Here is a 14621-nt window from a genome sequence, read left to right on the forward strand (position 1 = left end):
TTTCTTATTCTCACAGGAGCTGGGGAAATACGGAGTGCTTTTCTACAATGCCTGTTTCATGATCATCCCAACTGTCATTATTAGTGTTTCTACTGGAGACTTTCAGAAGGTAAGTATGGCCTATGTAAAGAACATGGTTAAGGTAGGAGAGGCTGAGCTATGATGTCTGTCAGGGTGAGTGTGCTCAATGCATCTTTGACTTCAATGTATTTTCACTCTATAGGTTAATCGGGAGGTAGCCCTATTGTTGGTGGAGAGATATTTGTAATTTATTAAGTCCTTATAGTATAGGAGAATGTCGCCTCCTGATGTGGTGCTGGAATGCCCATTGTTTGCCCTGTCTGGACTCTTCAATTTGAAACTCTGGAGATTTGGACAGAGCTCTTTGAATTGAGTGATTGTCAGACACTGAAACTCCTGTCAGACCAAAGAGCTTTATAGAATTATTAAGAAGGAAATCATAATTAGAAAAATATACTTAAAGTCATAAGAACAATATCTAGGGTTGGGGATGTAGCTCAATGGTAGAAAATTGGCTAGCATGCACAAGCTGTGGGTTTGAGCTTCACTGCCACAAAGGGAGGGGGGACTGAGAGATTTTCTCTAAACTGATAAAATACTAAAGCTATAATGTTTAAAATACAACTCTTTTGGGCTGGTGAGATGGCTGAGCAGGTAAAGGCACTTGCTGCCAAGCCTGATACCCCGAGTTCCATCCACAGGACCCACATTACAAATGGAGAGAGCTGATTCCGGCCAGTTGTCCTCTGACTGCCATGTGTGTGCTGTGTGTCAGCCCTACACTTACACACATGCACAGACAACTGTAATAGAAAGCTTAAAATAAAATATGAGTACACCTTAAGTATTGTATGACAAGAGATGACCAGATACACGATCTACACTGTAATTGGTAATGAAAATGAGAGTGGCCCTAACAGGAAGAGATGACATGTTTTCACTCCATAGCTGTTGTATGTTCACTGAATTGTACCAAGATCTTTCAGCTGCTCACTTGGGGCCATGGCTGAATCAGTTTTAGAATTTGTACCAAATATGATAAAGAGGAATTCATGTACATCAGTATAAAGTTTGAGTTAAATACATTGGAAGCTGATGGATAACATGGAGTGAAATATTCACTCCCCTTTAAAGGAAGAAGAATGAGTGAGTAGACTGGAAGAGATGGAAAGGCCAAAGTTTTCGGTGACTCACTATTCTGGGAAGTGAGTTCTGGACTTTGGACTTATACAGTTAGTAGATTATTAACTATGCTTTGATTCTGCCTCTGGGAAATCAAGTCAGAGACATGTGATATATTGTGTACCCTGATAAAATTTGCCTGAAGATCAGAGAACAGAACAAGCCACTAGATTAAACATAGAGGCCAGGCAGTGTTGGCACACGCCTTTAATCCCAATACTTGGGAGTCACATGCCTTCAATCCCAGCACTTGAGATCTCACACCTTTCTCCCAGTATTTGGGAAGTACACACACCATTAATCCCAGCACTAGAAGGGAAGTGATGGCTGGGCAGAGAGAGGTATATAAGGCGTGAGGAGACAGGAACTGAAGCCTTTTCAGGCTGAGGAGTTCTAGAGGTAAGATGTAGCAGTGGCTTGTTCTTTTGTCTCTCTGATCTTTTAGTATTTACCCTAATAACTGGCTCCAGGTTTTTTATTACAAGACCTTTTAGAATTCCTGCTACAGAGATAAAATCCCTTGTGTTAATAAACCAGGTCTTCGGAAGATGTTCATTTGACCTTCCCTACAGCAGGGCCAAAATATATGTAATATGTTGTAACTGATAAAGAGGGATTTAAAGAGTGGATTCATAATCTAGAATGCTTTGTAGATGCTGTTTCTTCAAATGTTACCACTATCAATTCATCCTTAAAGAAATAATAGAAAACTTACATCTATTAAAGTGTAAGCTGGTGAAGAATCTATATATTAAAGAATATTACTAAATAACCTTCCCTGGGTTTGTGATGTCAGGAGTAAATAATTTTTATTCACTATTCACATAAATACTTCTAGCTCTTGGTTTTTAATTTATTACATTTATTATTATTTGTGGTGATATTGTGTTTCCCAAAATATTGTGCACCCTAATAAATTTATCTGGGGTCAGAGAACAGAACAGCCACAATATTAAACATAGAGGTTAGGCAGTGGTAGCACACACCTTTAATCTTATCACTTGGGAGACAGAGATCCATCTCTCTGTGAGTTTAAAGTCACACTGGAAACAGCCAGGCATGGTGACTCACGCCTTTAATCCCAGGAAGTGATGGCAGAAAGCAGAAAGGTATATAAGGCGTGAAGACCAGGAACTAGAAACATTTGGCTGGTTAAGCTTTTAGGCTTTTGAGCAACAGTTCAGCTGAGATTCATTCTGGATGAGGACTGAGAGGCTTCCAGTCTGAGGAAATAGGATCAGCAGAGGAACTGGCAAGGTGAGGTGGCCGTGGCTTGTTCTGTTTCTCTGATCATTCAGCGTTCATCCCAATACCTGGCCCCGAGTTGTTTTTTTTATTAATAAGACCTTCTAAGATTCGTGCTACACTTGTTATTATTGTGGGGGAGTGGGTGTACTCACGCCATGGTACACATAGGGAATCAGAGAACCACTTTTTAAGTAACAATAAAATCTTTTCATAATGGAAACTTTAAAACATACACCGAGCCAGTCGGTGGTGGCGCACGCCTTTAATCCCAGCACTCGGGAGACAGAGCCAGGCGGATCTCTGTGAGTTCGAGGCCAGCCTGGGCTACAGAGCGAGATCCAGGACAGCCACCAAAACTACACAGACAAACCCTGTCTCGAAAAAACCAAAAAAGAAAAAAAAATACACCAAAGTTTGGAGAGTAGTGTAATAAGCCCTTGTTTAAATAGTTATTGATATTTACTGTATATCTCTTTGATAGAAGCGGGTAATTATTATTAATACATCAACAGCACCGAAGCTGTAAGGCTGTGCCAACTGGTTTTAAACCAAACTGCCACTAACTTCACCTTGGATCTTTTTCATTCCAGGCCACTGAATTCAGTCACTGGAAGAACGTCTTATTTATCATTCAGTTTCTTCTTTCCTGTCTTTTGGGGTAAGACACTGTACATGAGCAGAAGAGTTGGTTGATAGTATTTCTTGACAAGTCAGATCTAAATATGCCCTCTGTCTGTCTGTCTGCTCTGTCAGAATCCTGTTTCCTATGTTTCTCTTGACTTTCTCTGGACAGTGTTCCCATCCCCACTACACATACATGGGTAGAAGATGTTTTTAAAAAATGTGTCTCTGCTGGAAGTACAGACTTTATATTTTTGTTGGTCTAAACATTTCAGATATTTATGGAGGTCGGAGAGAGTGCTGGGTCCCCTGGAACTGGAGTTATAGGTGTTTTGAGTCACAATGTGGGTGGTGAGACCTAAACCCAGGTCTTCTGCAAGAGTAGCAAGTGCTCTTAACTAGTCATCTATCTCTCTAGCTTCCATTAACTCTTTCTTTAGCTTTGTTGGATTTAATAGTTATCTTGTTGGAGTTCTTCATTTATTATTACTGTGTGTGTGTGTGTGTGTCTCCACCTATGTGCCACACACAGCACATGAGTGGAGGTTCAATCCTGGATTTGCCACTAATTAGCTCTGGGTTTGTGGATAAGCTGCTTAACTTCATCTTTTCATGAGGCTAGGATATGCATACTGAAGGATTTAATTATAAAGCAGACTTGGAACATATTAAACACATAGAAAGGGGTCAGTAGGAAATGCTAAGCTGTGCATTGTGGAACATGCCTATAGATCCATCACCCAAGAGGTTGAGGCAGGAGATTCTCAAAGTTTGTGTGTGTGTGTGTGTGTGTGTGTGTGTGTGTGTGTGTGTGTAGCATCCACATGCTGCCATAGTGTGAATGTGGAGTTTGTTCTTTTCTTTCACCATATCCATCCCAAGGATTGAGCATCGGTTGTCAGGCTTGGAGGCAAGGGCTTTTATGTGCTGAGCTGTCTCACTGGACTTTACTACATTTTGAATAAGCTTGTTACAAAGCCAATAGAATGTTGAAAGGGTAGGTGTTTATTTCCCTTTGAGTTATGGTAAGGTTACACTAATCCTCTGGAAACTTCAGTGTGTGATTAAGGGTTTGCAAATAGGCTATGGGGCCTGAGTGCTTCAGGAAGGCGAGATAGACCGCGGGAGCTCAAATATTCAGTGCATGCAAGGTAAAATGCAGACTGGCAGCCTCAACTTGAAAAAGGCCACTCTGTTAAGAGATTACAGGTTCCAGTTCATTCCTTTAGCAGCTGGTACCAGCTTCCTGTTGTCCAAGTGTGTAGAAGAATTTCTAAACATTCTTATTAAATAAGAAACACAGAGCCAAATACAGGGGTGCAAGCAGTAGAGATCAAAGCAATAGCCGCCAACTAACCTTAGCTTTCCACCTTGCCATAGCTTCCTAAGAGAACTTCTTCCTGTCTAACCTGTGCCTTTATTGTCTTCCTGTTCTGCCTTCTCATTGGCTCTAAGTCTAGCCACATCATGTAGCACGAATCTTAAAAGGTCTTATTAATAAAAACAAACCTGGGGCCAGGTGTTGAGGTGAACACTGGAAGATCAGAGAAGCAGAACAGGCCACAGCCACCTCACCTTGCCAATTCCTCAGCTGATCCTGTTTCCTCAGACTCGAAGCCTCTGAGTCCTCATCCAGAATGAATCTCAGCTGAACTGTTGCTCAAAAGCCTAAAAGCTTAACCAGCTCTAGTTCCTGGTCTTCACGCCTTATATACCTTTCTGCTTTCTGCCATTACTTCCTGGGATTAAAGGCGTGAGTCACCATGCCTGGCCATTTCCAGTGTGGCTTTGAACTCACAGAGATCCAGGTGGATCTCTGCCTCCAGAAGGCTAGGGTTAAAGGTGTGAGTGCCACCATTTTCTGGCCTCTATATCTAGTGGCTGTTCTGTTCTCTGACACCAGATAAGTTTATTAGGGTGCACAATATTTTGGGGAACACAATATCACCACAACATCACTTCCTCATCACTGCCTGTCTGTACAGACCTCCAGGTCTCTATGGTTGGTATTGGGATTAAAGGCGTGTGTCACCATGCTTGGCTGAGTCCTTGAACACACAGAGACTCTGCCTGCCATGTGATCGGATTAAGGGCATGTGCCACCACCACCTGACTTCTATTTTTGGCTGACTATGGCCTCTGATCTCCAGGCAAACTTTATTTATTAACATACAAATAAAATATCACATTTCAGCACAAATTAAATATCACCACACAAGTGGATTATCCTAATCTATTTCTAACCCGTCCCAGGACCTTTGATCTCCCCAAGGAAGCAGTATGCTCTTTAATAGAAACACAAGAACATCAGACTTCCCTACTCATAGTGCCCAGAGTTGTTTTGGCCTCTCTGTCTCTCTGTCTCTCTCTGTCTCTGTCTCTGTCTCTGTCTCTCTCTCTCTCTCTCTCTCTCTCTCTCACACACACACACACACACACACACACACACACACACACACACACACACTTCTGGTGGTTTTTGGATTTTCAACTTGTACTTCTAAAGAGGTGTCCCAGCAGAAGGATGGGCTCTGAGGAGAGGGAGAGCTTGCACACAGGATTTTTTATTCATTTTACATTACCAACCATAGATCCCCCTCTCATCCCTCCCCTGCTCCTCCCAGCCTTCTTCCCCATCCTCCCCCCCCCCCCCCCGCCCCCACACTGATCCACCCCCATCTCCTCCTCCAAAAGAGTAAAGGCTCCCAGAGGGAGTCAGCAAAGCCTGGCACATTCAGCTGAGGCAGGACCAAGCCCCTTGCCCTGCATCAAGGCTGAGCAAGGCGTCCCACCATAGGTAGTGGGCTCCAGAAAGCCAGCTCATGACCAAGGGATAGATCCTGATCCCACTGCCAGGGGTCCCTCAGACGACAGACCCAGCTACACAACTGTCTCCCGTATGCAGTGTTAGACCCCATAATCTAGGGTCTCAAGTGGGCGCCCCAAGAACCCAGACTCCAGTCCAGTTGATGCAACAGCAAGAGGTGTTTATTGAAGCGGCTGTACAGTCGGGCAAACTCAGCTCCAGAGAGCAAGAGTCACATTGCACTACAGTCACATAGGTGCTTTTAAAGGAAAAACCCACAAAAGCCATAAGATTACAATTCCCATACAATTTCATTTCACAAGATCATGGTCTGACACAGAGTGGGTACAGTCACCTCTGCATGTACATTCTTCCTGAACCCTCAAGGGGGGTATCAGGGCGTGAGTGGAGTTTACACAAAGGTCACAGTGGTCCTTCCTGGAACACTTGTAGCTATCCCAGTCACAGTTGAGCACATCTCTTAACAGAAATCTTTTTACATTGTTACATTGTTACAGGGGTGGTTGAATAATGATTGAGTCAGCTTGCCCTTGGAACTAGTTTTCTTTTTAGTTCCTTATTCTCCTGGGGCTTGGGGGGTGTAAGTCTAAAGGGTTAGGGTCTTTCAGCAGAGGACCTAGTCTGGTCCCATGCAGTTTCCACAGTTGTCGATCTAAAGTTTGTGAGTTCCTACGAGCTTGGTTCAGTTGTCTCTGTAGATTTCTCCATCATGATCTTGACCCCCCTTGCTCATATAATTCCTCTTCTCTCTCTTCGACTGGACTTCTGGAGGTCAGCTCACTCCTGGTGCTTGGCTGTGGATCTCTGCATCAGCTTCCATCAGTTACTGGATGAAGGCTCTATGATGACAGTTAGGATATTCACCAATTTGATTACCAGGGTAGGCCAGTTCAGGCACCCTCTCCACTATTGGCTAGTAGTCTAATCTGGGGTTGTCCTTGTGGATTCCTGGGAATTTCCCTAGCACCCGGTTTCTCTCTAACCCCATGTCTCCCTCTATCAAGATATCTCTTTCATTGCTCTCCCACTCCACCCCTCCCCCAGCTTGACCATCCCGTTCCCTCAAGTTCTCATCCCCCATCCCCTACCCTCTATTGCCACCCCCATCCCCAGTTTACTCATGGAGATCTCATCTATTTTCCCTTCCCAAGGTGACCCATGCATCCCTCTTAGGGTCCTCCTTCTAGCTTCTCTGGAGCTGTGGGTTGTAGACTGGTTATCCTTTGCTTTACATCTAGTATCCACTTATGAGTGAGTACATGCCATGTTTGTCTTTCTGAGTCTGGGTTACCTCACTCAGGATAATATTTTCTAGTTCCATCTATTTTTCTGAAAATTTCATGATGTCTTTTTTTTTACAGCTGAGTAATACTCCATTGTGTATATGTACCACATTTTCTTTCTCTCTTTCTTTCTCTTTTTTTCTTTCTTCCTTCCTTCCTTCCTTCCTCCCTTCCTTCCTTCCTCTCTCTCTCTCTCTCTCTCTCTCTCTCTCTCTCTCTCTCTCTCTCTCTCTTTTCTGAAGACAGGGTTTCTCTGTGTAGTTTTGGTGCTTGTCCTGGATCTTTCTCTGTAGACCAGGCAGTCCTCAAACTCACACAGATCCGCCTGGCTCTGCCTCCAAGTGCTGGGATTAAAGGCGTGCGCCACCACAGCCCAGCGTACCACATTTTCTTGATTCATTCTTCGGTTGAGGGGTATCTAGGTTGTTTTTAGGTTCTGACTATTATGAATAATGCTGCTATGAACTGTGGGAGTCTGCTGGAGTCCAGCTCTGACCTGTCGAAGGGTTCTTGTGGGGAGGAGAGAGGAATGAGGAAATGATAGATAGAAAGATAGAAAGAGACGATAAGAAAGACAGAGACACGGGATAGCTTCGGGAGGGCCCTGGGTCAATACCCAGTCACCCCGAGGTTTATTCCAAAGAACTTTTTATACAATGCCAAGGGGCAAGGCAAAAGACCTCCCCCTTTCAAGATCAAAGCACACTGTACAGCCAAGTGTAGACCCTTCCAAACATCTGATAACCACATCCGTGGCCAAATCATCCCATTATGCAGCCCTGCTGGGTAAAGCAAGCTCAGATTCTCTGACCCTGAGTAATTTGGGTTCCCACAATGAACATAGTTGAACAAGTGTCGATAAGGCAGATATTAACAGAGCATCAAAGCTTCAGAAAGGCACACCATGGTCAGCCTGTGCCCTTGTACATCTTCAGCACATTTCAGTCTTCCCAGAGCTGAAGAAGCTGGGATTATCTGAAATTCTTTGAACTGCAGAGAATAATGCACTTAGGCTTCGAGTAGAAAAGCCAAATTCAAACCCAGCTTTTCCCACTGTAGTCTCACTACACAGGTCAGTCACTTCTGCAGCTGAGGAAGCCCTAAGGATTTCTCCCCACAAGCATGTAAGTTGTTTTGCCAAGGATATTCAGCTGGTGTCTTCCAGTTCAATTCAGTTCTGACACATCTACCTGGAGGTAGTGCCAGATCCTGGCCCACTTTAGGACCACTTGGAGTCCAGAACATCTCTCTCTCTCTCTCTCCCTCTCCTCCTCCCACTCTCTCTTTCTCCTCCCTCTCCCTCTCTCCTCCCATTCTCTCTTCTGTCTCTCTCCTTCTTCCCACTCCCCCTGCACCCCACCTGTACCAAAACACAGAGGTCAAAACAATTCTGGGGTGTAAATTCTCCAAAGTTCTCTACCTTGTTTTTTAGAGACAGGGTCTCTTACTGCCCTGGAGGTCGCTGACTCGGCTGGATTGGTTGGCCATCAAGCCCTAGGGATCCACCTATCACAGTGCTGGGGTTATAAGTATGCCCAGCTCCCCCACCCTCCATGAGCTTTAGAGATAGAACTCAGGTCCTTATGTACTATACCAACTGAGTTATCTCTCCAGCCCACAAGTCCAGAACTTCCAGAGCATTAACTAAAACTGGGGTTCTCATAACACCTTCCTCGAGTCCAAGCCGTTTGCTAGAGCAGCTCGGAAAACTCATAAAGAAAACACCAGATACCCTGAATCTTGTTATAAAGGGTAGATAGTTTAAAGGATACAGATGAGCAGCTAGAGGGAAAAAATGCAGAGAGTCTTGGGAGGATCAACCTTGGAGGTGGGGTACACTGCTCTCTTGGTGAATGCAAGGTTCATTTTTGTTTCCCTTTTTTAAAAATCTCCAAGTGCTCAGTTGTCATGGCATAGACAGGATTGAAATGTGGACTGTGGTATGGAGATGCAATTGGACAGACAGGGTGTGTTCTCACTTTGATGGACAGTGTGGGGCAAGCCTGGGAAAGAAAGGAAAGCCTCTGTTTAGATGTTTCCCATTCTCTCTCTGTAGTTTCCTTTCTTCTAGATGTGGGACACCACCCTTTAGAAATGGGGTTCTGATGATCATTTGCCAGATGAGATAAGTCGGAGAGTTTCTTTATGGCCAACTCCAAGACAGAAGGAGGAGAAAGACAGAAGTATAAACCTCTTCCAAGGAGGAGAGGAGGAGAGATTCTTGCTTCTATGACCTGCCTGTGACTGTGGGTATGAGCCTGGAGTCAAAGATGAAAGCAACCTTTTCTCCTGCTGTGACTCACTGTTGGAGAGTACAGTCCATCTTGGCAGAGCAGGACGGTGGCAGGAGAGTGAGACGCTGTCACAGTGCATCTGTGGTAAAGCAGAGAGAGATGAATACTGATGTCAGCTCAAGTGCTCCTTTATATTCAGTTTGGGACTGAAGCCCTGGGATTGTGCTGCCCACATTTGGGGTGGGTTTTCCCTCCAGTTAAAGTTAAACTTTTCTGGAAATTCCCTCACAGAAATGCCAGGTAGTACTTTTCTGTGCTGATCCTAAGTCTAGTCATACTGACAAGATTGAGCACCATGGTACCATTACAGTCTGTAGGAGGTGTGTAAATTGGTTTTTATTGTCTAAACATATGCACTACACTCGTGTATATGCTGGCTTGTGTTGTATGGAACTCAAAAATAAGTAAGTAAGTAAATAAATAAATACAAACAGAAACCAAGTGATGTGATTTCCTATGTGTGCTGGATAGTTTTATCCAACTTGACACGAGCTACAGTTACCTGAATGGAGGGAACCTCAATTGAGAAAATGACTCCATAAGATCTGGCTGTGGGGCATTTTCTTAGTGATTCACTGTGGGTGGTGTCATTCCTGGGCTGCTGGTCCTGGGTCTTAGAAGAAAGCATGCTGGGCAGGCCAGTAAGCAGCCCTCCTCCATGGTGTCTGTGTCAGCTCCTGCCTCTGAGTTCCTGCCCTGTTTGAATTCCTGTCCTGACTTCCTCCAATGATGAACAGTGTTGTGGAAGTGTAAGCTGAATAAACCCTTCCTCCTCAAGTATCTTTGTCGTGGTGTTTCATCACAGCAATAGTGACCTTAGTAAAATACCATGTAAGGAATTAATGAAGGCTCTTTTTTATCAAGGTCTTGGTCTTATCCAGTGCCCTTTATAGGTAATTATCTGCATGTAGAAATGTTTCTTTAAAAATAATTTATTTCCTTAAAAATAATTTATAGTGTGTGTGTCCAGTTGTGTAGACATGCCCATGTGTGTACATGTGTCTGAAGGCCAGTGGTTGACATCATGTATCTCCTCTACCACTCTCCACCTTGGTTTTTGATAAAGGGTCTCCCACTGAACGTAGAGCTCCTTGATTTGGCTATATTGGGTGACCAGCAAGCCCAAAGACCTTCTCTCCTCTTTCTATCTCCTAGTCCTGGGATTGCATGTATGCACTATCCTACCTGGCTTTTTCTAAAAAAAACAAAAAAAACAAAAACAAAAAACAAACAAACAAAAAAACCCACATGTGAGCTCAGGATCTAAACACAGGTCCCCATCCTTGCCTACTGAACATATGACAAGCTGAGCCCCATTTAAAAATGATTTCTAAAACAAACAAAAAACCAAAACTGGGTGATGGTAGCACACACCTTCAATTCCAGCACCTGGGAGTCAGAGGCAGGTGGATCTCTGTGAGTTCAAGGCCAGCCTGGTCTACAGATTGAGTTCCAGGACAGCTAGTGCTACACACAGAAACCTGTCTTGAAAAACAAAAAACAAAAAACAAATTTCCTATATTTACCTTCTTTGAGGACATCTAGTGGACATATTGAGAAGTATAGCCTCTCTATCTTCAAACCCTCTGTTAAGAAGGACTGGGGTTCTTTCCTAGCAACTCCATTTTTTTAGCCAGTGATCCCCTCCTCTAGCTCAGTGCAGTGGTAAGTAAGTGTCCTGGCTGCCCATAGTCTGGCACATGGGTAATGGGATCTTGGGCCCCCATCTCCTGAGTCTGCAGGCAGGCCAAGGTGTTTTCCAGAGTGGCCTGACACAACTAATAACATTTCTACCAAAACAAGGACATTTTGACAGGCATGGTGTTGTATGCCCTTAATCCAAGCACTTGGAAAAGAGAGGCAGGTGGATCTCTCTGAATTCAAGGTCAGTCTTGTCTACACAGTGAGTTCCAGGCCAGCCAGGGCTACATAGAGAGACCAACTCTGTCTCAAACAAAAAACAAAAAAATGCGGTGGGTCACCAAAAACAAAGACAAAAGACTTCCCCCAACAAAAACAAAAGTCTCTTGAAAATAGGGGAATAACTGAGAAGGGGGTAGTGGGAGTTGGATGTGATCAAAATATACTGTATACTGTATGAAGATGTCATAATCAAACTTGTGGAATTAATACATGTTGATAAGAAATCCTTTTCTTTCCCTCACTTTGTGGACACACTAATGAGAAAGGCCGGACACCTAATCAGGTTTGGCTTATGCACAGCTGAGCCTATGTCTTGTAAAAAGCCAAATGATAAATGTCTAGATCCAGGTTCTAGAACTTTCATGACACCCAGAATAGGGTGGTGCTCATGCTCTCTTTGTCTCCCACCCTCAGGTTTCTGCTGATGTACTCCACAGTTCTTTGCAGCTATTACAACTCGGCTCTGACCACAGCAGTGGTTGGAGCTATCAAGGTAAGTGATGGAACCTTGTACTAAACATCTAGGTGGGAGCCAGATGGAAATTGTGTGCCAAAAGCTGCTTTTGCTGTGGACAGAGATGCAGTGTGTGTGGAGGCTTGTGACTCCCTCAGAGGGTCTGTGTGATCCCTCTTGCTTATCTAGTGTATGAGTGAGGTTGCTAACTCAAAAAGGAAAGAGATTACTACTTTAAAATTGGAAGCAGGTGAGGGCATAATTTGGGAAAACAAGTATCAACCTGAAAGAAAAATAATCCAACTATCTGTGATCACTTTGTTGTCTGGAATTTGGCTTGCTGGGAGAACCTGTCCTCCAAGAGGACAAACTCTTCTGAAGGAAGTTTTCAGTGACATTTATGCTCTGTGATAAAGCAATGAACTTGGATTGGTAGATTGGCACAAAGGTGTTTGTGTTTGCTTGTGTGCATTTGAAAACACACACATTTGAATAGAGAGTGGTCTGAATTCCAGTCTATACTTCTCTATTCACATAGGCTCCTAGAGTGAGTGAGCAAATCTTACCTACTCCACCCAGTGGCTTCCTCAAGGAGCTTGTATAGAGTTCTACTTAGAACTTAGCTGGCTGCTCTGTTCAGGCTGGGGTGATAGGGACAAAATGTCCTGTGCAGTGATGGTATAAAGATGGGAGCTGGCAAGCAAATTACAAGGCAGCTCTCCCACCTTTTGCCTGGAATGCAGAAGGAGTAAACAGTACAGTTTTCTGTTCCTCTATTTTAGTTGATGTCGTTTATTTATGAAGCCACATGTCATTAGGTATTCCATGCAAGCCTCTATGCAAAGTAACCCTATGTCTGGATTCAGGTTTCACATGTCTGCATTTTCCCTCAAGTTCCTATCAGTGATGCGCCCCCTCTCTTTGCAGAATGTATCGGTTGCCTACATTGGGATGTTGGTTGGTGGCGACTACATTTTCTCTCTCTTAAACTTTATAGGATTAAATATTTGGTAAGTGAACTCACAGTAAAGTAAGGGATGTAACACAATTACTAGATATATAATAAGTGAAAAGGCAAAGAGAAATGTTCTGTTTGTCATGCTGGGGATGGAACCAGGGCCATGTGCATGCCAGGCAAGTAGGTGCTCTACCACCAAGCCACATCCCCTGTTCCAGGCCCTTTGTGTTTGTAGACATCATTTTCACATGCTCTCTGGGGACATGTGTCATAAAGAATCTCAGGGCTGAGATCTAAATTCAATTCACACATCTTCCTCCTGCCATGAGGCTCTCATTACCTTGCAGCCTTTTGAAGTGCTGTGTCCCAAGGATGCTGTTGGGACTGTGATGCTTTTGAACACATTTTTGGGTTCTAGGCCTGGGTATCATTTGTAGAGTCATTGCGTATACTTTATTCAATAAAAACTGAGCACTCATTTCCTTTTCCTGTCCCAAACATTTGTAGAGAAGAAATTCTCAATCCACAGCCCTGTGAGGAAAAAAACCCCAGAGATCTTAATAGTTGTATTCAAATTAAGCTGACTGCAATTATAAAACATTAACAGTGCCTGTGGGGTGTTCATTCCCCCCCCCCTTTCTTTTCAGCATGGCAGGTGGTTTAAGATACTCCTTTTTAACAATGAACAGCCAGTTAAAATCTAAACAACCCATGGATGAAGAAAGCATCCCTCTGGATATGAAGAGCTAGACTGGAAGATGGAGTTACAGGCCTAGGCTGGAGAGGACAGATCCCACACCTGGGACAGTCACCTGCTTGGTCAGAGCAGGAACAGGAATGTCTGTGAAATACAAAGAAAGCTACCTCACACATCACTGCACATGAGCCACAAGGGACCCAAGACTGACAGCACAAAACCTTCCCTGACTAAGTGAATTTGCTCAAAGTCAGCCTTGTGCTGAGGGGATGTTTCAAGGGTGACTGCTTATCAGCACCTTGGCCTTAATTTCAAAGGTCCCAGCCAAAGCAAGTGCCAGGGAGAACTTTTTGTTGTTGAAACATCTCTTTATTTTCATAAAATCAGTCCGTTTTGATTTAAACTGTCTTGGTATGTTGTTTTCCAACTCATCAAAGTGAAATAGAAAGCCATTTCTATATGCCTCACAGGGTGGTATTGCAGTATGGTAGAAAACAGAGTCAGTTTTTCAGTGTCGAAGAATACTCCTGGGGCAGAGTGCTCACTATAGACGTGAGGCCCTAAGTTTGAATTCTTACACCCATATAAAAAGCCAGGCATGGTGCATGCCTGTGTCTGCCTTAGTTCTGGGCAGAGATATGCATATCCTGAGACTCTCTGGCCAGCCAGTATAGCTGAAATGGTAAGTGCCAGGTTCAGTGAGAGACACTGTCTCAAAATATAAGGTGGAGAATGACTGAGGAAGACACCCATCATCAGCCTCTGGCCTCTGCACACACATGTACACACACATTTATTTCTCCCCACATACACATTACTCCACCTTAAAGGAACAAGAAAATACCCTCTTTAGGACAAACATTGGAAAAACTTGGCAAAAAACCCCCCAAATCCTCAGTACACCCCCATGTTCTTGGACATTTGAATGTATGGTCCCCAGTGGGGTGGCCTTGCTGGAGGAAGCAGGTCACTAGGGTGGACTTTGAGGTTTCAAAGCCTCCAGCCATTTCCGGTTTGCTCTCTGGGCCACCGCGTCTGCTGCCTGCTGCCATGATGCTCTGCTGTGATGACCTCTCTGGAACCCTAGGCCCAAATAAACATTTTCTTCTATTA

At 44.0% G+C, this 14621-nt stretch overlaps 1 protein-coding gene across 6 annotated transcripts in view; it reads left to right on the forward strand.

Moving 5' to 3' along the window:
- The window catches only part of Slc35d2 (solute carrier family 35 member D2), a 38074-nt gene extending 23453 nt beyond the window's left edge, over positions 1 to 14621 (forward strand). For 5 of the 6 annotated variants that reach the window (XM_052728043.1, XM_052728039.1, XM_052728040.1 and 2 more), the window contains 5 exons: positions 17 to 109; positions 3042 to 3109; positions 11814 to 11892; positions 12781 to 12863; positions 13459 to 14621. In XM_052728043.1, the coding sequence (XP_052584003.1) occupies positions 17 to 109; positions 3042 to 3109; positions 11814 to 11892; positions 12781 to 12863; positions 13459 to 13561 (426 nt within the window). In that variant the 3' untranslated portion in view covers positions 13562 to 14621. Of the gene's footprint in view, positions 1 to 16; positions 110 to 3041; positions 3110 to 9238; positions 10353 to 11813; positions 11893 to 12780; positions 12864 to 13458 lie in introns of those variants that run through there. The other variant, XM_052728045.1, reaches the window with a different exon arrangement.

Source organism: Peromyscus californicus, unplaced genomic scaffold (assembly GCF_007827085.1).
Source record: "Peromyscus californicus insignis strain IS unplaced genomic scaffold, ASM782708v3 Scaffold_8__1_contigs__length_139910024, whole genome shotgun sequence".
Classification (NCBI taxonomy): domain Eukaryota; kingdom Metazoa; phylum Chordata; class Mammalia; order Rodentia; family Cricetidae; genus Peromyscus; species Peromyscus californicus.